The sequence below is a fragment of the Alligator mississippiensis genome, chromosome 5 (assembly GCF_030867095.1).
Source record: "Alligator mississippiensis isolate rAllMis1 chromosome 5, rAllMis1, whole genome shotgun sequence".
Classification (NCBI taxonomy): domain Eukaryota; kingdom Metazoa; phylum Chordata; order Crocodylia; family Alligatoridae; genus Alligator; species Alligator mississippiensis.
This window is the reverse complement of record NC_081828.1, coordinates 193,023,117-193,047,206: the sequence shown is the minus strand read 5'-3', so window position 1 is coordinate 193,047,206 and position 24,090 is coordinate 193,023,117. Positions and strand designations below refer to the sequence as shown.

At 37.7% G+C, this 24,090-nt stretch overlaps 1 protein-coding gene across 4 annotated transcripts in view; it reads left to right on the top strand.

The window, feature by feature from the left end:
* EPC1 (enhancer of polycomb homolog 1) overlaps nt 1–22,558 on the top strand; it is an 84,482-nt gene extending 61,924 nt beyond the window's left edge. For 2 of the 4 annotated variants that reach the window (XM_059729136.1, XM_059729134.1), the window contains exons 6-15: nt 933–1,092; nt 3,270–3,446; nt 3,540–3,629; nt 3,720–3,868; nt 4,509–4,861; nt 18,186–18,304; nt 18,386–18,472; nt 19,179–19,320; nt 19,428–19,791; nt 21,210–22,558. In XM_059729136.1, coding sequence (XP_059585119.1) covers nt 933–1,092; nt 3,270–3,446; nt 3,540–3,629; nt 3,720–3,868; nt 4,509–4,861; nt 18,186–18,304; nt 18,386–18,472; nt 19,179–19,320; nt 19,428–19,791; nt 21,210–21,282 — 1,714 coding nt within the window. In that variant the 3' untranslated portion in view covers nt 21,283–22,558. Of the gene's footprint in view, nt 1–932; nt 1,093–3,269; nt 3,447–3,539; nt 3,630–3,719; nt 3,869–4,508; nt 4,862–18,185; nt 18,305–18,353; nt 18,473–19,178; nt 19,321–19,427; nt 19,792–21,209 lie in introns of those variants that run through there. The other 2 variants (XM_059729135.1, XM_059729137.1) reach the window with 2 other exon arrangements.
* The last annotated feature ends 1,532 nt before the right edge of the window (nt 22,559–24,090 follow it).

Sequence of the window (24,090 nt, the reverse complement as noted above, 5' to 3'; positions counted from 1 at the left end):
TCCTAGCCCTTTCACGGTTACTGTACTATAGGAAGGTTTTGTATATGATTAAAGAAAAAGAATAAAGAATTAAATTTGGAATCGAGTAATTTTTACCATAATAAATCTTTCCTTTCCACTTCTAAAATAAAATTGAACAAATAGAATAGAGGTTACAAATTATAGACAAGTTCAGTTGAAAACTTGGAATATTAATCTTGTTAAGGACCTAAATCAAAGAGAACCTCTCCTATTTGTGAACAGTGAATCACAAATTACTTTATCTTTACCATTTCCCTCTCCTTTTTGTCCCTTTGGGACATGTGCTCTAACACTCCCATCATTAAGAATTCCATTGCACAGTTTTCACTTCCTTGATGCCATAGCAATTCAAAAAGGTCCTTTAATTGATCTCTGACAATAATATTGTCTAATACTAATTTTATTTTTTAAGACTGTGTTTTTGGGAATCAGTTGTATGGGCATGATTCTGATCTTTTAGCACACAAAGTAGAATATCAGGATTACAATTTTGTTTTTGTTTTTTAATTTCTTTATATTGAAGCTTGTAAATATTAAGATGACTTAGACAGTTTTGAAATGTCCACTATCTTTTTCCTGAATTTTAGTGCGTTGGCACAGCTTACTGGAAATGATCTCCTTTCCCTTTCATCATCTTCCTTTTCTCTCAACTCTTCAGAAGCATTTGTAGAGAGTGGTTTTAGTTTCTAGGGCTTTATTCTGGGTTGTTCAGAGTCCTGTATAGTAATCTCTCTTCTGGAGTAGTAATTTTAAATTTTCTTATTTTGCCTTCCTAGGATTCTGTACTATCTCAAAGCTTCAAGAAATACTATAAATGTAAACTTACTTGTACTGTATTTTCTACAGAGTAAATGTTGCAAGAGTTCTGTTTCTGGTATTTTAAAAACTAAAATAAAACTATTTACTTTCAGGTATAATTTGGGTGACTACAACGGAGAGATCATGGCTGAAGTCATGGCACAGCGGCAGCCAATGAAACCTACCTATGCTATCCCTATCATTCCCGTTAATAATACCAGTCCATTTAAACATCAAGAGACTATGGAACTGAAGGAATTTAAAGTTAACAAGGTGAGAAAACTAGTTCTAGCCAAGTGGTTCTTATCTTAATCAGGGTAATGCTGTTGTGCATGCAGGCTGCAAAGTGTTTTAGGTTATATTAGCATGAAAGCCATGCTTTATTTTTCTTTAAAAATGAAAGATATGATGATACATTTTAATGCAAATCTAGAGGAGGAGACTTCCATTAAATTTCTAGTGGGATAATTGCTCTAATTTTGTGGCACTGTAGGCAAAGAGTACGTCATCATTTTTTTTCAGGCTCTGATTTTCATCTGATATTGGTCAGCTGTTTTTTTTCCTGTTAACTAATTTAACTGAAAATATTATTAATAAATGCAAATGGCAAAACTTAAAAAACCCTACAGTTTTCAGAATATATACACTCAACTAGCTTCCATTTTCAGTAATTTAAAATTATTTGAACAGTTGTCATGAGAGAATTTACAATTTTCTCTTACAAATTGTTACTGCTATTGTCATTCAGGTAGTGCTTATGGGAATGTGAACTGTACATACAAAACAAAAAGCGCAAATCCTGATGAATTTTTTTCAGTTGGCCTGTGAAAATTTAGTACTCTAGCATTAAATCCAGAGTTTACTGTAATGACCAAAAATGCCAGTCAGAATCACCTCGCCAGTATTCTAGAATAGATATTGTACAAAGACCAGCTGATTGCCCTCTGATTGATTGACTTTTGGGGACAATACTTTAATTGCAAGACTTTCCTCAGTATAGATAAAAATTTAGCCCTGCACAGCAGGTCATTTTGAATTTCACTTGGTTATCCGAGAAGGAGGGCTAGCTCTGCTAAGATTCTGATCATTTTTTTGTATGTATGTATGTATGTATTTATTTTTATTTTTTGTTGGAAGGATGCTGTTGGCATTGTTCCCCTGCTTTGCCTGTGGCAGATTAGGATGCTGGGCCTTGTAGTTTTGTGACAGGGTTGATTGTGTAGTCTTAGTAATAAGTTAGACAAAAATTTTTATGGGATGGTTTGGATAGGGATGATGTTGCCTCAGGCAGGGATTTGCACAAGATGAACTCCAGAGATCCCTTCCAGCCATACTTTTCTTTGGTTCTAAATCCTAGATATATTAATCCTGGTATTGAAACCTTCTAGTTATTATTCCTCATGTTCTAAAGCTATTAGGCCTATTACTTGGAGTATTTAGTATCTTTAATTAAAATATGTGCATTTCATGTTGCAATTGGACATCCAATTAGCATTTTGTTACCACTAGTTTTGATTTTTGTCATAAAGTATGACTATAATACCCATAGAAGAAAAATTCCCTCAAAAATGCCTGGCAAGGGAATACAAGGCAAAACTAAAATTGTAATATGTAATATATAATGTATGAAAGGCTTTTTATAATTAGACAAGTCTTCAGAGTTATTCCTGTTGTAATGAACAAACTTGATCAAATATGCAGGTCTCCTGAATGACAGACAATGCATTGCTACTTAGAGTTGCAAGACTTTGTCCATTTATAAATGGCTGTGGATCAAGTCTCCAAGTGTTCTTTATCTGATAAGTAGCACTGTATTGCTGACCAACATTTGATCACCCTATATCCTGTACCGTATATGCACAATATGCCTACACAACTTCCAAAAAGTAAATAGAGTACTTCTGTTAATGCTGCTTCTTAGTATGTTAAATTATTATTTTTTGGTTGTTTTTACAGATGTAACAATCTGTTAAATCGTGTTCACACAACACTGTCTGTTGGGAATGGAAGTTGTTATTTTAGAAGATTTTAACCTTTTTAAGTAGGCATTTACATTCTGTTATAAGAACTTTGTACAGATGTTCAAAAAACTTCATATCCACAATGCCCTTCTAATCCTGCCTCCTGACTCTTAATTATTAGGTTCAGTTGTCCTGTACTTTTGTTTTCTTTTTTCCCTTCCCTCCTCCTCCTTCCCCCCCCCAACTGAAGATTTTATTCTTAGCTGTTATAATGTCAACTGAGCAAACAGGACTTGATTCCTTCTGATGAAGGAACCAGAACCCTGAAATCTGAAACTTTGATTAATGCTGAGTCCAGAATGGTAGAGAGAGAAGTTCAGTTCATTTTTTAGCATCTTTGCAGTAGATACTTAAAAAGCTTGTAGTTTAACCATTTTATGTTCATATTAAAGTAGTGTATTAATTCAAGTTTCTGTTATTTTCTTGAAGCAAGAGAAAGCTGATGTTATACGACCCAAAAGGAAGTATGAGAAGAAGCCCAAAGTCTTACCTTCGTCTGCTGCTGCTACTCCTCAACAGACGAGTCCTGCTGCACTGCCAGTCTTTAATGCTAAAGATCTGAATCAGTATGATTTTCCCAGCTCAGATGAAGAACCTCTCTCCCAGGTATGGCCTCTACAGTTTTCTACTGTTTTTAGGAAAAGAACAGATAACCGTCTCCATAAACGTAACAACTTTCTCTGTGTGTGTTTTTTAAAGGTCTTGTCTGGTTCCTCTGAAGCTGAGGAAGAAAATGATCCCGATGGTCCTTTTGCTTTCCGTAGGAAAGCAGGCTGTCAGTACTACGCTGTAAGTGATGCTGTCTTACAAATGTTAAAGATAGAGCATCGTTAGAAGAAATTTTATTTTTAACTATTTTTTTTTTTTAATTCTTTTAAGCCTCATTTAGACCAACCTGGCACCTGGCCATGGAGTAGTCCTAAAGAGGGAAGAGTAGGAGATGTGCGCTATAGATACTGCTTAACCACCCTTACTGTACCCCAGAGGTGTATTGGATTTGCACGAAGACGGGTCGGGCGTGGTGGAAGGTAAGCTACAACTGCTGCTTTAAAATGTGTGGAAAACTTCCCCTTCCTTTTCCTCCCCCCCAGGACACAAAGGCAGAGGTGTATATATAAAAGACTGACTCTTATAAATGCTGTCTTGATATTCATCTGACCTGATATTTCTGGTTTGTTTCACTGTGGACACAGCCTGATATAGTTTACTGTATCAACTAATTAAGAAATACTAAAGTGGACTAAATTTATGAACTTGTTTGTAGTCCTGAAATATGCATAGTTCTACAGTTGCCTAATGTTAATTTTTAGAGCTGAAACTTAAAAGTGGGGGGGAAGATGAAAACAATGTTGCCTAATATGCACTGTCAGAAGTTTTAAATGCAACTTACTGTAAGTCAGGGTTGAAGTGTTCATTTATTGCAGGGTTTTGAAGTGTTTTGCTTTTTCCTTCTAAAGAAGCAAATTTCTAATGCCTTATTTAAATTCATAGTTGCTGGGGCTAGAAGGGACCTTGTAGATCATCAGGTCCAGCCCCCCTGCATTTGGGCAGGAAAGACTGCTGGAATCAGATGACCCCAGTAAGATAATCAAAAAGCATCTTGACGCATATGTTGATCTTTTTTTGACTTGGTGCTGTCTAAGTTCGCTCGCCTTTTTTTCATTTTAGGGTGCTGCTGGACAGAGCACATTCAGACTACGACAGTACGTTTCGTCAGCTGGATTTGGAAATGATTTCCTCACCACAGCACTCTTCAATCAATCAATTTGCCAATACCTCAGAAACAAATACCTCGGACACATCTTTCTCTAAAGACCTCAGTCAGATACTAGTCAATATCAAATCATGTAGATGGCGGCATTTTAGGCCTCGGACACCATCCCTACATGACAGTGACAATGATGAACTCTCCTGTAGGAAATTATACAGGGGTATAAATCGAACAGGCACAGCACAACCTGGGACCCAGACATGCAGTACCTCTATACAAAGTAAAAGTAGCAGTGGTTCAGCACACTTTGGTATGTTTATTTTGAAAAACTTATTTCTAGAAATTTTGAATTTGGTTTGGAGAATCCAAAACATTAGTTCCTCCGTATTTTTCTTTGTTGTCTATTCTGATAGTAACAGTCAATCTTTTGTTTTCTCTCTCAACCTACTATACTGAAAACTAATCCATTCAATTTTTTTTTAACTTGGTCAATAGTGTAGTGCATTTCAAGTATGTATACAAAGGCAGTATTTGTTATATCTGATCTTAGAACTTTGTAAAGTCCACTTCTGTACAGGGTTTTTAATTTAATATAAAAGGCTATTTTAAAGACCATTATAATATTGGGATTGCCTAAGGTGAAATAAAATATAAACCTTAAACTCCAATTTTTTCATGCAGTTTACCCCTGGATACTTTTGGGAGGGAAAATAGGTGGTTTTATTTTAATGAACATGTTAAATTCCCAGAAGGCACTCAAACTTTTAAGACCTGTTGAGACACTACTCTTCCCCCACAACTAATTGTATATATTTTCTCATGTTTGGCAAAACCCTAAGAGTTGCATCATGTTGCAACCCTAATGCTGCATCATGTCAGCAAACTCTAGTTTTATAGGCACATTATAGGAAACACATGACAGAATTAAGGATCTACCACTGGGAATGTGTGACCACCATTTTCAAACTGGAGAACTGCTGGCAAGTACCCAAATTCTTGTAGCTCAGCACTGCAGTAAGTAGCACATATTTAAAACTAGCTAGGTAAAATGCATATACGACAACTACAGCTTTTTTGATTAGTTAACACCTTGAAACACATCAGAAAAAATATCAAAAGCCAAGAATAATTAGACTTATATTCTTCAGATAGCAATAGTTTTTAGAGGTAGTTACTCATTCAGGACCTCCTAGACAGGACATAATACCCACTTCTATTATAGCTGTCTGGCAAGTGAACAGAACCTCAGCCAGTGTTCCTGAAGACAACAGCTATAAAGACAAAGTCATGGTTGCCTGATCATTTTCCATTGCAACAAGAGTAGTGTATTTCTGATATCCTTTCTTTTTCTCCCTGACAAACAAGACATTACCCATAATCTCATAAATGGTGTGCAATAAAATTTGATAAAAGAAGCTGTTTAGGAACGATTTCTGTTTAAGAAAAATGAAAATGGTTAAGTAGAGTTAGGGTATGATGTAATTGTCAGGAGGAATAAGTTTCCAGTTGCTGGCAATATAATGAATTTGAGATTACATTTTAATACAACTAAATCAGTTTATTGGGCATCAAAACAGTTTTCAGGCGGTTCTTAAAATTGCTTGCCAAAATAAGTATGAAGAACCCAACTAAATCTTTGTTCTCTTTACCATATTACAACATATCTTTAGAAGAACGCACATATGAAAATATATAAAATTCCATTTTCCATATTTTTTAGAAAAACATATAACCAGTGATTTAAGCTCATACTTTGAAGTGGTGTGAACACTTGATCAAACCAGCAGAATTCCTCTTTGTTGCTGCCTCACATTTCCCTTCTGCTCCCCACCCCCCAGCCCTTCCCCCAAGGTACCCATTTCCTCACCTTCAAAACCCTCAAAGAGTAAATGCAAGAATTCTTTTTTCCTCTTCGTATTTTGAAGTACTATGTGTTTCTACTTGTATGTTCCCCTGACATTGCGTGCTACATCCTAGACTAGAATGTAGGTTTGAAGTAACTACTGCTTAAGGTTTCTGAGTGTGGTTGCTGATGACTGTATTCCCCTTAGTAGTTTGTCTAGTTGTTGAACCAGATTCAGTGTAGAGAGGAAGAAAAGACAAAAGGGTGATTTCAGAAGAAGCAGCTTGCTAGTGCTGGAAGGAAGAACTCGCTGGGACACCAGCCAAGTTTCTAAGATAAAGAAAGACAGAAAGAGCCTGTTGGCATGTGGGCTGTAAACAGAATGTAAAATGGTTATGAGATACAGAACCTACCTGCTGGTCACCCTCATTTGAATTAGTTACAAATTTGGTGTTCAAGGTTAACATTTGTACCTATCTGTTCTTTAAAATTATTATGGAGATGATATGACATAAATGTAGGTGATTAAAATAGATCATAAAAAGCAGTCTTTCATATAACTAAGCATGTAATTAAGTGTCTATCAAATGCATTCTTCCGTGGTTGGAAGTATCTTATCATTGTAAAACACTTGTGTAGTAAATGTTCAATACTTAAAAATCATTATGGAATTTAGATTATATCATATATTTTATTCTGAAGCAAATTATTAATTCTAATACTTAGTGCTGCAAGAATAATGTACCATATCAAGATTTATCGAAGTCTGATTTCACGGATGTGGCTATAGTCAAATTAATTGCCATCCAAGTTTTCATTTAGAGAAGATATTAATGAAATTCTTGGGGTTATGCCTACATGCTTCTTGATAACATTATTGGAAGTTGTGTTGTTATGGGGTGTTTTTGTTTGCTTTTAAACATAAATAAATCCCTGTAGGTGGTATAACAACTTACTCTTGATAAATAGTGTCCTGGAAATTAGGTATTGAAAAGACCTGATGTATTATCCAGTTCATCTTCATGTCAGCATAGGTTTATTTTCTAGTGTTTAAATGTTCCAAAAATGGGAGCTTTTAAAGATGTTTTGTCCAGAGAAATTACATTCTTTGGTGTGCATGCACCCCATATGTGAGATATTTGCTTAAATAGTTGGTCCATTAGGACTATATCTGTACCCTGCATGTCCTTTTTTTATTCCCACAGCACATGATATAAACATTAGGATAGGTTCAGTCCTGTTCATTTCTTTCTTGCCACCTGTGGCTGTAAGACGGAAGCTGTTGTTCCTGTTCTTGCACATGTTTTATTTCAAAGTTTAAAGTTTTGGAGTCTCTACAGATGCATATCCTTTTTCTGTTTGCTACTTCAATTTTGAGTGGTGGTAGGTTTTCCTGCAAGTTTGGGGGTCTTTTTCTTATATGCAAGAGGGTCTCTAGCATCTACTTCCCCTCAACACAACACAAAATGGCAGATCGCAACATTCTGGATCTGCCAATCTTGTGAATCCGCCATGTCAAACAGTGACAGGCATCCTTGCAGCTTTGCCGTGCTTCAGTCAGTGGTATATTCTGGTGTGCTGTTCCATCTGCAAATCTTCTCCAGGAATGCTACAGAACACTAAGGAGGCAATAATTAAGCTTTCCCTCCTAGAACACTAAATGTAAGTCACCTCTGATCCAGCTAGACCATCTTGGAAAACTTTTGCATCAAGTTTATTATACACAGCCAGCAAATTACAAGTTTTGATGCTAGATTTAAGCTTCTCTGCTGTTCTGTCACCTGTGGCTGTGATGTTTCCAGATATGTGCTACAAAGATCATTATTTCAGGCAGTAGATTTTCTAGTACCAGCAGCTTGCCCTCCTTTCCCCCATGAGCAGCGACAGGAGCCTCTTGCCAAAGATCCAAACATTTAAGGGTGTCACTGTCTTCCATCAGGCATCCTAGTGTTAGAACCAGTCCCAAAGATCACTTCTGAAAATAATTACCATACTGCTCCTGCCACTGTCACTTGCACCACTGCTCTACTGAGATTTCCTGCACTGACTGTTCTGATAGTGCTAGAACCAAACTTGGATCTCCCTGAAAAAGTCTGGGAAAGCCAGGATTTTCTTTGATACTGGCAATAATGCATAAAATACTGGAAAGAGCAGTTTTCCTGCTGGAGCAGAACTATTCCTTACAGCCTTTAGCAGAGATAAAGCATAATAATAATAATGATGATGATAATCTTGCAACCAGCATTCCACCTCAGTCCTTTGGATGGTATAGTAGGAAACAGATTGGAAGTACAAGCAGGAACTCCTCAATCTTCATGCATCTTTGGTGACAGGACACCTCATATACCCTCCCTTTACATATAATTTGACTATTGACCCTTTCAGAAAATAGACATTTCCCTTCGATGAGGGATCTGCTTCTTCTGGAGTGGTTATTGAAGTGTCTATATCAGACCCTAAATTCCTTCTTCAAGGAAGTGCCTCTTAGCACCACAGCCCTGCATGGCTGAGGAAGAGAGGAGGAATATAATAGAGATGCACATTCACCTGAAACACTTAATTTTGCAGCTGTAATGGCTTTCTTGCTAGATAAGGTGATCGTCCTGTCAACATCTGTCTTGCTGGTTTGCTTAATGTGGTCTTCAGGCTTCTGGGTTGCAACGTGTAAGACTGTGGACTTCAGATCGCATACATTGGTAAACATCCTACATTGAGATGTCTGATAGCAATTAAGGAAGACCTGCTTAAGCCAACAAAAAAAACATGGTATATACTAACTTCTATTATAGTGATAATAAAAAGGCACAGAGCAGTACTAGGTACATAAGGGATGCAAGTACTTGTATTAGTATCCCTCCCTTACTATTCCTAGTTCAAGCCATCTAATTAGCAGGGCCAAAACAAATCAAATATCTGAAAGAAGGACCTCAAAAAGCTGTACCTTTGCAATCCTTCTTGTTATACCTTCAGATAAGAGAAGTAACTATCCAGTGCTATTTGTTAAATAGACATTTCTTTGGAAAAGGTGCTCTCACTTTTTGAAAAGGGTAAAAGAACTGAGGTCTTATGGCAAAGAGCCAAATAACAGCTAAAACACCACTTCGGGGTACTCTTGATCTGTTTGGATACAAGTTAGAACTGTGGCAGTCTACAACTATGAAGATCTTCCTGCCTGTGAGTATTTGAAACTTTATGTAAGGTCCAGGTGACCATTGAGGATTTTGCCTTTGAAGATGATGACCTGTTTCTAAGCATCATACATGCTACTAGTATGTAAGGCTCCTTAAAAAGTCTCAAAGATTGCACTGAAGTTGTTGAACTATCATGGCTCTTAAAAGGAGGTTCCTCAAACTTTGCCCACAAGGAATCAGACAAGCAGTAGCTCTGTGTTGCTTAATTGCCATCCTTGGAACCTACTAGGCAAAGAGAACACTCCTACTTCTTGACCTCCCCTCATTCTGCAGCTTCTGGGAAGCAGCAGCCTTGAAACACAAGTCAAGTGTCTAACCAGACTTAGGGACTCCAATTTTATCTCTTCATCCATTTTCTCTTTCCTCAATTTCTGAGATGTCTGATTAAGGACAAATCTTGGACTGCTGGATCTTCATGATTATCAAAAGTTACCCTAGCCAATTCTGAGCTACTCTAACCCTTTCTCTTCAGATACTCCAGGTTCAAGGGCAAACAAAATTCTATTGTCATAATTTTGTAGTCACAAAAGCAGGGAATAGAAAAGCTGCTTTGCTGTCTCAATATAATTTGATGCAACAAAGATGTACCATTACCCTTGCCTTCTGAAATACTCTTCAAAATTCAGGATGCCTATTTACACATTGCAGTACTTTTAGAATACAAATGCCCAAAGCTTGTAATAAGGTCTTCCTGTTAACAATACAGAGTTGTCCTTTTTGATGTCTGCATGGCTTTAAGTCTCTATCAAGGGTTTTTAGCAAGGTTAGTCATGCATTTTAACAAGAAAAGGAATGTACTTGCTATTGCTCAGCCTAACAAGCTGATTTAGAAAGAAACGCTGCCATGGTATGCTGGGTACACCAGGACCAACTCAGCATAGAATTCATTAGAACACTAGTAGAATCCCTTTCAGCATCAGCAGATCTCCTTTGGTAGAAATTTCAAACTGTTTTAGTTTCCAGTTTTGGTTCAGTCCAATAAAGATGATGGAGGACTTTAATTTGAGTACTGGGACATGAAATCCATTGTGCTGCATGACATTGACCCTTCCAAGGCTGATTTTGATGTGTATCTACCAGACGCACACAATAGAGAACAGGTGGTCATAGTCCCTCCAGAAGTTCAGTTGTCTTTAAATCATTGGCTAGACCCAGCCTAAATATGCAACAGTTCTTTTTGTAGCCATAAAGCTGATTATCTGGGATGCCTCCACCATGAGGTGAGAAATGCATTAATGTCCTGAAAGTTTATGGAATAAACTCTAGAGTAAGCCTTACAAGTAAGCTAGAGGTCTGTTGGATTTGTATGCAAGAGCTTTCTCCTCGTGATTGATGGTCTGAAAAATAATTTTCTCAGGGACAGTATCACAGTGTCCATCGGCCAACAACAGTGAATCAGATCTTGACCCTCTTTGTCAGGAAGCAGTATATCACTGGACTGATGCATCAGGTCCCTGATGGCTCTAAATCTTTCTGGCCATTGGAAGAAACTGGTAAAAACTTTTCATTTAGGGTAGGCTATCTCTTTATCAGCCCTGGTAGACTTGATCCCTCAGAACAATGGCTAGATTCTCCATCTCTACCAGATAGCCCCATGCCTAGCTGCCTGGGTCTTGCCCAAGTGACTGCTACTCAAAGAAGCTGCTCTACTGCAGTATGAGATGCTTCTTAATAAAGAACACTCAACTAGGCAAATACAGAGACAAATGGCAAAGATTTTTGTCCAGGAAACATGAGCTCTTGCCAATAAAAGCCCAAAGATATGTTTAAATATAAATTAGATAATCCAGATTAAATACTTTATTTTGAACGTGCTTGGTAACAATATCCACTAATTATCCCCTAATTCAGAAACGGCTTTCAGAATTTCACAAATGGCTGGCCCATGTTTTCTTACTCCAGTTCGGTTCACCCTTATGGGACATTGCTTTTAGTGCTAATGAGACTAACAAATCCTCTGTCGATTCTTTTGCTGTGTGTTGTTTGTTATCTGTTTAAAGACAGCCTTTTGGCAGCCATCACATCAGGTAGAAAACTGGAATGAATTTTAGGCTCTCGGTGTGGGGATATGGAGCAGCATGCAGAATCATCAGGTCCTCATCAAGGGTTTCTGCTATGGTCGTCTTCCACGTTAACCAAGCTGTTCTCCTAGTTTCCTGTTGGAAATCACTCTGCTATTCATTACCAAACAGACACAACATGTTGGATGTTGTGAGGACATTGGTTTATTTGGAGGAAACCAAATTGTTCAGATACATGCAAAGACTTTGTGGCATTTGCTGGAAAAGATAAAGGGCAGCTGGTAACATAAGCAAATCTTGGACTACATTAAAACTGTTTTGTGTTCTATTAAAAAAAAATACTTGGATAGGCTAGGGCTCATTCCATAGGCACCCAGGCAGCTTCCTTGGCTTATTTAGTGAATGGCCTACTCTGGAATGTGCAGAACAAGGTAAGAACATGAAGGTCAGTCCACATGTTCAACTATTATTATTGCCTGGTATATACTTAAGCAGACATGAACTTTTAGTTGGGTTATCCTGAAATCTGTTTTATAGTAGGCCTCCACTCACTGGCTCCTGGTATCCAGATAACTGCATACATAGTTCGTATAAGAGTAGAATTGTGGACAATAGCTGAGAGTGGCTGCTTCCCCTCCAGTGCCTGATTCTGAGGTGTGATACATATGTGTATACATATATTCCACAAACTGAATCCTGCTGATCAGTCTTGCCCTTGATGACTTGTAATTTCAAAAGGGATGGAGCATGGGTTGCAACACCCTGTCCTTCATATCCTCCACTATAGGAGGTGAGAGGATACACAAGGCAAAAGTGGATTGAATGTTATTAGTAAATGTTAAGAGTCATGAACCAAAAAGATTACAAAGCCATAAGGGAAATACAGAGCATTCAAGCAAAGGACTAACACAAGAGGGATGGGAGTGAGGAGGAGAATGCAACTAGGTTACAGAAAATACAACTACTACTGTTGAAAAGGATCCAAACTCATGTTCATGGGGTGCATTTTCACTCAAAGGTGAAACACTTGCAAAGAACCAGTTACTGTAGGGTAAGTAACCACTCTTTCTGTACTTAATATTTGCAAATTTAAAAAACATTTATAGTATTAGGCTTGGTGTATGAAGTACTACATAAATCTAGGTACATCAAGCAAAACTACAATTTCAAATTCAGTAGGCTAATTTTAACTGAGCCAAAAAAACTATAGATAGCTCATCTGTAAAAGCCTGTATTCAAATTGGTTGCGCCTATAACAGTTTAACAAAAGTGTACACTTACTAGGTCAGCTGTAGCAGGTCCTAAAAAATTGAGATATTGCACAAAACTGCCTGTCACTAAAGAGCTATTTATATTTTTGTGGACCATCATTTGTGCAGTTCTTATGACTCAAAACTGGCTGTCACCTCACATATCTTTTTACAGTTGCAGCAGATCTCCCTACTTTTGTCAACCTCAAATGTGCAATCTTTGGTGCTTAGTTCTTTCCAGTATCCATTAGTGTGTGTGATCTGTAGCTTCAAAGTCAGTGACTAGTTCCATATACTTTCTAACTTCTAATATGCTGAGGAAGCAAAACATAAAGTTGTTTTACGAAGTTGGTGCACGTTATATCCCTTTTACCTGGTAGCCCAAGACAGGTTGTCAATGTGTACCCCCGGGGGTACTTGAGAAGGCCCTAGGGGGTACACGTGGGCAGGCGGGGACGAAGCACCACCCACCTGGCTGGGGGGGGCAAAAGAAGCTCACATAGTTCTGCTGTTCCACATCTGGCTCCTGGGGGTACACTGATCCAGAAGGATTGAAAACCCTTAGCCTAGGATAACTGGAGAAGGCAAGATGCTGATCTTCACTCAAATCCTGCACGAATTGCCTAACTGGAGCATTGCACTTTGACCTTGTCATGTGACAAAGGAAATAGTTGCTGAAGGTTTATTCTGCAGCTCACCAGTTTTTGCTGCAAATAGTACAGTAGGACCAGTCAATGTAGTTAATTTTTCTACAGAATGGGAAAAGCAGCTTTGAAGCAGTAACACACTTTCATTTTTGGAAAAACAACTTGAGATCCAGTTTAAGAGATTAAACTCGTTTTAAAATTCTTAACCTGACTTTTACTCTTTACACTTATGAATACAGTGTCTTGGGGGCAGGGGGGCAAATCTCTTAATCTGTTGGAGAAGGGAGGAGGAACTACAGCTGTTGCCCATGGAAAGCAAATGGGCTATCGATAGGGCCTTAAGACAATTTTTTAAAGGTACAATATGCTACAAAAGTCCAGGTCATCCCACTTAAATTTATTTTATTAGATTTTGCTAAGAAATACGAAAATGGTTAGATTCTTTTTATTACTAGAGCCATAACAAAACCAACTGCTTTTATAATCCTAGAAAGTTGTGGTTTATAGAAGATAGATGCAAAAATTCCAGGATGTTGCCTAGCACTATCAGAGCTAATCAATACTGCATTACTTTTAGTGAAGCTTAAACAAAATACTGGTTAAAATACATAACTTTTCTAATTGCTAGGTAATAAGGTTCATAGTTTTGACACCTAGCCAGTCATCTGTCATGGAAAGCAGAATGAGTCTTATTTGGCTGAGCTAAGGAAGAACATGAAGTAATAAATAAAAATGTTTTACTGTGAACTTTCTGTTTTAGAATTGACAGTTTTGCTGTCTTGCGTTACCTGAACCTGTTATCTCTTATTCTTTCATTATTTCCATTTTTAGTATTGGGCTTCCAGTGTGTGTTGGGAATATGAGTTTTATGCAGCACAACTTCTGATAAATCAAAAACATAATCGGAGAATTAATTCTTCTTGGAAAGGTTGGTTAGGCCTGATGTTGTTTAGGCATGCCAGGGAAAACAGACACAGTGTGATACGAGAATTTTAAAAGTCCATTTATGGCCATGGTATTTATTTCCTTGCTCCTTGGATGGAAACTTGATGCCAACTAGCTTCAATGAACATGTATAAGTGAAAGATTAGGGTTCTTGTTTGTCAGACTCTGCCACATGAAAAATATGGAAAACTATCAGCCATGGTTCAGTAAGCATTAATGCTAACTGTCACATTTAACAATTTTAGTCCTAAAAACAATGGTAGGAGTAGAGCTACAGGTAAGAAGCTTGAGGTTATTGCATATAATTGCCTATTTGTCAAGTCTTCAAGCATGTCAGTCAGTTTTTATTTATGGAATAAGAGCTGAGAAGACACAGTCAAGTTCCAGAAGTCTGCAGAGCAATAGACTCTTCTGTAGATAAAAGTGACATTTTAAGAACTTTTTTTCTTTAAATTGGAATTATGGAGTTTATCAGTGCTGCTTCGTGTACTTATGGGCTCGCAAGAGATTTGTGATCTCTACACTAGTTTGGAAAGTCGGGAATTAGATCAGGAGATCTGTCAGGGACCTTAATGGGCAGAATTTGCTATTTTTTCTTTTCAGTAATATTGATCAGGCAGATCCCTTAAAAGAAAGCACAGCTTTATTGTTAGATTTGGACAAAGCATCTTGTTGGTAGCAACAAGATTGGCAACATAGACCAAAGCAAGTTAACTTACCCATATATGAGGTTTTTGCCATGTAAAACTCACATTTTACTCATGCTGTGGGAATGAAAAATAATGTGTGTTTTTTGTATTCCTTTTGCAAAATTTGACTCCCAGCCATGCCCCTGTGAGAGTTTTCCTCTTATCTCTAAATTGAGTGCAACAGTTGTAACACAGATGTAATGAGTCAAAAATTTTACAGCAAATCTTTGGCAGACCTGGGAAAAAACGCTTGAAGTCATGAACTGTTGGCTGCATTCGCTAAGTAGAAAAAAGAACTTTCAGTAGCACCCTGTTGTAGAGAAGGGGTAGTCAGAATGCACTGAAGCTGTAAGAAAAAGTGACAGAGTTCATCCTACTTAGACTAGGATTTTCGGGTACATCTATGGGTGTTGAACAGCCCACATCTATTGAAATTTGCAGTTCTCTTAAATCTTCCATGAAAACTGGAGCCAAAATAATCTGAAAGCTTTGCATGACAATCAGTTTTCTCTTCTCCTGCCTTTTTTAATGATGATGCAACTGTTTTGGTCCAAACTAGTATTAATGACCAACAAGTAGATTAAATCTGATAAAGTTACAATCAAAATGGTTGTAAAACTTCCTTCTGCCCTCAGTTTCTTATATTGACAGTGCTTATTTATGTTGTTTTATAGTCTTTCAAAATTGTATATTCAAAATGATTGGGAAATCTTTTAACTATTTAGTGTGGCACTTTGCTTCCTTAAGAAGTAGTGTCAGTAGTTAAAGGACTCTTTAGTTGAATGTGATATTAACATACAATTTTCTGAAGGGAAATGCGGAATTCAGGGTTTGGAAGATAGAGACCCTGGCATTTTAGATGGTTTTGTTTAATATATGTATGCAACTTAAGCTTCCTTAAAATTACTGTAAATTACTTTCAGTAATGTAAATGTTAGTTTTCAAACTAAGGTAAAGTTTTTGGGTTTTTTCTCTTTTTTTTTTCATTTTACACTATCAACACTTACAGACCGTTACTTAGAACTCAGGAGGAGCCGTTTTTTTCTTTTAACCAAGTGTTTTAAGAATGAACAGGGGAAAAAAGCCTCAATCCTAGATTTCAAGAAACTCTAACTTTCTTAGCCCTTATTTGAATGACTTGTATAAATACTTAGTTTTTAAAACACTGCTATATGACAACTGATTCATGCTAATCAGAATATATAAATTAAATGCTTACAAATACGAAAATTGTTTGCAGTTTTGCCGTCTGCGCTGCTGCACACTAATATACTTGCCTTCACATAAATATATATTTGGGAATAGTGCACTAAGAGAAATGGTTCCCCTGCTGCAATATCTGTGCCTAATAATACCGACGTAGGAGGTTGTGCACATCGTATAAGTTCAGAGCTAAAAACGAGTTTCAAATAGATATCTTTGGGGTTGCTGGGACCACAGAGTAATTATATTGGGTTGTTGCATCATTATTTGCTAACCTTCAAGGCAAATGTTATTTCAGCTTAGTGTATTTTAAAAGAAAATGTTGGAGGTTGATGAAACGTGGCTACACTGACCAAAAGAACTACGTTTAAAAGAGCTTTTCACGTTAGAAAATGTTTGTTTGACATGTTTAGCTACTACTTACAAATGTCCAAATGCTACAGTAATGGGCAGCAGTATAAAACCCTAAGATATTATGGTAATTGTGTGCTTTTTCAATGCATGGTGGATCTGGAAAATCTCTAGCATGTTCAAATTCCTAATATGTTGCTGTAAATAATATTCCAGGGTGTAGGCTGGAAAAGTGAGATGTCTAGAAACCTCATTTGAATTAACATCTCTTGTGAGTCACTTTGGTTAGCTCTTTCAGTTTGTCTACAGTTCTTAAGTGTTTATTATAGTGATCTGACTTTTTTCTGGAAACATTGAATATTTGTAGTCTGATAAGAGTACTAATTAAAGGAGCAAAACATTTTATGAACTCTCATTAAATCTAAGTGACAGTGACTAATTCCAGAAAGTTGGATGTTCTATTTAGTAACATACATGCCTTAGAAAGCAGTGGAGGTTTTTGCAGTAGAGAGTTACCAGTATTTATTTTGTGAGCATTCACAGAAACGTGGAGGCAGGAGGCATCGCTAAGGGGGAAATTCCCTCAGTGTGGTCTAAGCTGAAATTGAGTGGTTTCTAGCCTTTAAACTGGTAATTTGACAATTACCAATATAGTGCGACAATTCACTATATAGATCATTTTGGGAGTACAAAATGAATCTGGGTTTCTTAAAACAATGCTGTCATAAATCGTTCAGTAAAATAGTGTCATTGCTCAGACATCCCTTTATAAATCAAGAAAAACAACTTCATTCTTCCTTGCTGGTTTTTTCAAGGTTGTTTGGGGAAAATTGAGGTTTACCATCTCCTCTTGGCAAATGGATTCCTTCTTAAGAGGTTTTTAGGGGGGAAAATCCTTTCCATCAAAAACTCCATTGATGGAGTTTACTGTGCGTGGACACATTTTTTTCAGTTGTGTCGAAATTAGCATTTGGTAGTAGACTCAGTTTTAATAAACTCATCTTTCCATATTTTCAGTTAAATGTGATCATGGGCGTTCACCTTTGAGGTGGTGGGCACTTTAACTTCCCCTGAAGTTCACGGGGATTGAGGGCTCATCATTTTACAGGATAGTGTCACTTATCTGTACACAGGCCTTTTGATCTTAACTTACTATGGTAATTGCACAGTCCCTGTAGCTATATAAATCAGTCTCATGTGGTGTACCTAGATGGATTTATCCTTTAAAGTCAATTAAACTTGATTTCTTCATTTGAATATCTTGTACTAATTGCAATAAGTGTTAAATCCTCCACCACCTATAATATTACGAGGGGAAAATTTAGTTTGGACAAAACCTCTGGAGCATCATAGCCTGTTGCCATAAAGATGCATCAAGGCTCTAAAGAACTTGTGTTTATATTGAACATTTTTGTTTTGGGATTATAAAATAGATGCGTATATACACATCTACGTATTTTGATACAGTATTTTCTCATTTTATATTTTGTTCAGCATTTACAGCCGAACAATACCAGCAACATCAACAGCAACTGGCACTAATGCAGAAACAGCAGCTTGCACAAATTCATCAACAGCAAGCAAATAGTAATTCCTCTGCCAACACTTCACAGGTGAGGGATTTGTCTGTGCTATGATTTATCCCTCATTGTTTCCCACCAGGGTTCATCTCTAATTGTCAACTGTTGCCATAGAACCTTGAAACTAACCAACAGGAAAGTGGCTTTCGCCTGAATCTACATCATAGCCATTCTGTAAAGTGTTTAGAAGGGACACTGCAGGTGAGTGTGGCAGGCATTGCCTCTGCTCCCTCTTAACAAAAACAAAAAAGATGGGTGAATCAATTAAATAAAATATGCAGAGACTTGGGAATACACGTTACAAAAACCTTCACCATGTCATCCTGTTGCTGTGTGTACTTACTGTGCCTTCCCCCTTCCTTCCCCCCCCTCCCCCCCTGGCCTTTCCCCATTCCTGACCCTTTTGCCATTTACCTTTCAGTAAAATTCATTAAGTTAAATCAAGTCCCCTCTATAGCTACAGAAGTAGCTTAACGTTTTTAAATATGTAATGCCCATGGTATTGATTCCCAGACCTGCAGAGGTTCAGAAGCTGCTGTTAGCCATCTGAACCTGTTTGAGCCTTCCAAAGTAGTGGTTGGAAATCTTGTGAAACTTTCCACAAATATTCTGGAAGAATGAGCTTTTGTGTAAATACTTATTGCATTTTTGGCTCTGAACTAAAATCGCATGGTAAAACCACATGTAAGAACTGTACTAAATGCTAGAAGTTCAATTTGAAAGAACAATGAGGAGTAGGTCAGTTCTTATTTTATCTGGACTGGTTTATGCATTCTTAGTTTTTGTGTCTCAGTGCACTGTGGGAACTCAGTACCCCAATGCATTGTTATGCATTATAGTTATATAGGGAATGGACTGACCCTTTGAAGCCTCAATCACGTTTTGTTTTGCCGTTTTTCCTCCCTAGGGTTTTGTTTCCAAGACATTGGATTCTGTTAGTGCCCAATTTGCTGCTTCAGCTTTGGTTACATCAGAACAATTGATGGGATTCAAAATGAAGGATGATGTGGTGCTTGGCATTGGGGTGAATGGCATTCTTCAAGCCTCAGGTATGGAGCTGTGTAAATCTGCAGTCATAATGTACTTACCTTGCTTTCTTTAAATGGGTATGTGAAACTCAAGACTTGAACCTCTTCTTAATGTTCTTTTTCTGCAGGAGTATACAAGGGCTTACACCTCAGTAGTACTACACCTACAGCACTTGTACATACAAGTTCATCAACAGCAGGTTCAGCCTTGTTACAGCCTTCAAGTATAACACAGACTTCAAGTTCCCACAGTGCACTGAGTCACCAAGTAACTGCTGCCAATTCTGCAACAACTCAGGTCCTGATTGGGAACAACATTCGATTAACTGTACCCTCATCAGTTGCCACTGTAAACTCTATTACCACACTCAATGCACGACATATACCTAGGACTTTAAGTGCTGTTCCATCATCTGCCTTAAAGCTGGCTGCAACAGCGAATTGTCAGGTGCCCAAGGTTCCAGCTTCATCCTCTGTGGATGCAGTACCAAGGTAAGTTCTGGGTATGTCTAAGTTTCCTTAACATTTTGCTGTTTCTTGTAATATATGTTTCAACTCTGAAACCTACTGTTAACCCAAAAATGATCTTTGTGCTCTGTAGGATGCTAAGAAACTATGTAAAATTTGTGGGGAAAACAATTTTTCCAGTTTCCTTTAAATGAGTATATCATATTCCTTATAGCAGGGGGTCAGTAATCTGTGGTCCACAGGCCTGATGTGACCTATAAAGTCATTGGATCTAGCACACAGACATGAGTCTGTAGTGGCAGGGTGTCTTTAGCTGTGGGCACTTTCCCCATGCCATTGCAGGGAGAGGCACAGGGAGGTCCTGGCACAGGCAAGTCCCAGCATCCATCTGCCTACCTCTGATCCAAGGTGGGTCATTTTGCCTTGAAGCCAGTAAAGGTAGCCTACCACTGACTTGAAGATCTTTTCCCTTGAAGATATATTGCCAATATATAAATAATCTTAGGAAGGATCTATGTCAGTGCTTTGTCATCCAAAGATCTTCCTAGAATTGTAGCTCTGGAAAAGCTTCCAGGGAATACCTGGAGTTCTGTGTAGTGCAAAGGTTGTGGACTGTGCATTTTTTTTTATAATTTCCTAATAAAATGATCATACTTCATGGAGTTGGAAATAAGGCTTCACTTTATAGTCATCTGCAGTAAGTCTTAAATCATTAGCACATGGTGGGTAACTGAGCTAGTTTAACAAGTTAGCAGAATTTTTTCTAGGATTTATAAATTCTAATTATGTAATGTTTTATCATGCAGTGTGGCAAAGTCTCTAGCAATATCTCTTCCCACCACCTCCCCCACCCCCACACATCCATTATAGCACTGAAACCATGACAGAAAGTTGCCATTATTGCTTTAACTGTTTCTTATCCCATGAATAGGAATGAGAGTACAGGTTAGTTTTCCTAAATGTATGCTGTTTCTAAAATACATGGGCTTGTGTATACTGTGATTCATACTTTGTCACATTATTTTAAATTGCTGTACTTTGCAAGCACTCTAAATGTATCTTAATACTTTGTGAATCTCATTCGGACATAAAGTTCTTATAACAGTTTGGGTCCATCTTTCTATCTTTTTGCTGTTTGAGAATTTTTTAACCATATGTTATGTTACAAATTTAAGTTACTATACTTCACTTGAAACCAAACACACCTTCAAGTTTTATTTTAAAGTTAACACTGCTATCTAAAGGAGTTTAGAAAACAGTACACATTGATTTTATTATGGCATTTGCAGTTGTCTTTTTTTCATTTTATTTGGGTAATTATATTTTTAAGCATAAGGCAATGAAGTAGTTTTCTTCGTATGTTGATGAATTGTAGTGTCATGAATGGTGATTCAGCTGTCCTGTCCTACTTGCATGTTAAGATCTGTTTTTTATTTCAACAGGGAAAACCATGAAACAGAAAAGCCAGCACTGAACAATATAGCGGACAATACAGTAGCAATGGAGGTGACGTAGTTTCCATAGGAATGAAACTGCAGCCTTGGGAACTTGTTTAGGTGCTATGCATCAGTAGCATTTTGAATGCAAGGGATGATGGAATGCTGCACATTGCGTTTCCATGGCAGCTGTGGGGACTTGACAGCAATGCACATCTCTCATGCTTTGATTTTTTTTTTCTTTTCTTACTGTTAATAGGAAAGAATCAACATCTGTAAATTAAGAATACAGCAATTATCTGTACAGTACTGCATATTTGTAATACCCTTGTATATATGTTACTTGAATACAGAACTGTTCATTTGTGATGCTTTGCACTTGGGGTGGGGGGAGGGAGGGAAACAAATTGCAACAAAGTAAGAGTGTGAGATGTGAGATTGTATAGAGATGAAAAGTGTCATCACATCATGTGCATGGTGCGGAACCTGCTGTTTTATCTATTTATTGTGCCGTGTTTACAGTTTTTTGTACACTGTACCTTCATTGGTTCCTGTGCTGTAGTAAATGTGTTAGGTAGCTGTGGACTCCTTGGTATTTTGTAAATGGTATAACATAACTTGGTTCCCCTCTGGGTCCCTGAGTTTTCTGTGTATCATGTGAAAAATGGTGACATACATACAGAATTTTTTAAAAAGGCATCAGTTTAAAAACGGGGAATGTACTGTTTAATGGGGATCTTCCTGTTCTAATATCATAAGACAAGTAACAAGCTAAAAATGAAGTCTATTGAATTATCCCATCCTGGCTTGCCCACAGACATGTGGGTGGTTTCTGGTACTTAAAGCACTAAGGTTATGTTGCTGCTCCCCTCATTAGTCCCATTTCCTTGCACACCAAAAAGTGTTAAGTATGCAAATGGAGTCCTTACAACTGGAGTTTTATGTTGTCTTGCCCTTTTGAACATATTGTATTTTTTTATTGTATAATTGTTTATAAGACTTCATTCTTTACTTGTTCTTAAGAAAAAGGATATAAGGGAGAAGAATGCAGTAATTGCTGTACGTGTATCATCATTCCAGTTTCTAAAAACAGCCAGCTTTTTTCCTTTTAAGATTCTCCAGAAGGCTGCAAGGCCAGAACCACAACTATCGGGTGCCTTCCTTTGGAAATATATGACCTCTCTTCTGTGAAGAGAATGGTACTTAACAGACTACTACTAGTGCTTTGTCAGTACCGAAGTCTGAATGCCCACTCCAATGGCATACATTATCCTTAAGGTTTTTAATCCCACCTGGAAAAATTGTGACAGAACTCTCACAAAATAAACCCAGGGCATTACATGTTGACAAACAAATGCGTTGTGGTGTTTTTCTTGATTGAGTACCATGATTTTTGTAATTGCTTTGTATTAAAACCTAAAGACTAGGAAGTTGGGAACTATGGGTACAGTGGTTCTTAAGCAGATATGGATTTGTTGGTCCCTTGTGCTGGATATCTTAAGCTTCCAGACACTAAATCACATGATGGAAGGTAAACTTGGAAAAAAAAAAAAGATAAAATATTTTTTATGTAAGAGAACTTTTGCAGTACCATAGCAATGTGGGCCACGTAAGTCCCTAGTCTACTGGCACTTACTGCATACTTCTGTAGAGAAGCCAAAGATTGAAAGTCTGTATGGCTGAACTAGACTTTTGCCCCCAGATTTAATTCCAGGTTGAAATTTAAAATAGGCATTTGCTCTAATACTGGGGAAGTCTGCCACTAGTGCCCTGTTTTGTGTCTGCGTGCATGTACAACTTCAGACTCTTGGGACTTTCCTGGTACGAAGCTTACATTAAAAGAAAAAAAACGTCAATACTACTGAGCACATTTTGAAAGAAAAATATTCTTAACTGGCTGTGCTGGTTTAGGGAGAACCACATTTTGAATCCATGCCAAATGGAGATGTTTAGACTGTGCACACACACAGACAATTATAGTAATTTTAAAAAGGAGGCTTACTGCTTGTGAGAATGTATCACCTGATCTGTTGTAAGTTTTTGTCCATAGCTGCTTTCCTGCTATAGGTGAAGCTAAACCCCAATCTATCACAAATGAAACAGAGGCTAAACTCTAATCATTGACTACTTACCACTGGTTAAAAGTGGTAAGTGGAAGTTCACAAAATAGTTTGTACATTTTCCCCTTTCCTTTAAAATGAACTGATTCTGTTTTCTGTCTGTTACCCCTGTTTTCTATTTAAGCCTGGAAGGGAAATGTGCAAAATGTATACTTGTTTTCAGCTATTGTGGAAGGGCAGAAAGGAGGGTTGAGGAGGAAGATGGATCTTGTTTCTTTAATAAGCTTAAATTCTCCACTGAATTTCATGAAAAATCCCTTTTACTTCCTAGTTGCAATAATGTAGCTCTGTCCCCTGCTGACAAGATGAGGGAGAGAACTGCTATGGAGCAAGCTGATAGAATCCTAGAAAATTCAGGTTAGACGGGACCTCAGGAGGTCATCTGATCCAACCCCCTGGTCCCCCTGAAGCAGGACCATCCCTAACTAGATCATTCCAGCCAAGGGTTTGTCAATGGCCTTAAAAACCTCCAAGGATGGAGATTCCACAACCTTTCCAGGTAACCTGTTCCAGTGCTTCCACCCTTCTAGGAAGAGAATTTTTCCTAGTATCTAACCTAAACCTCCCTTGCTGCAACTTGAGATCACTGCTCCTTGTTCTGCCATCTGCCACCACTGAGAGCAGTCTAACTAACTCCATCCTCTTTGGAACTGCCCTTAAGGTAGTTAGGGAGGGTGTCTCTTGCACAGTCTCTTCCCTGAGCTACCATTTTCTAGCAACTATGCTAAGGCAGCCTTCTGACAGGGTGGCAGCAACAGATCTTAATT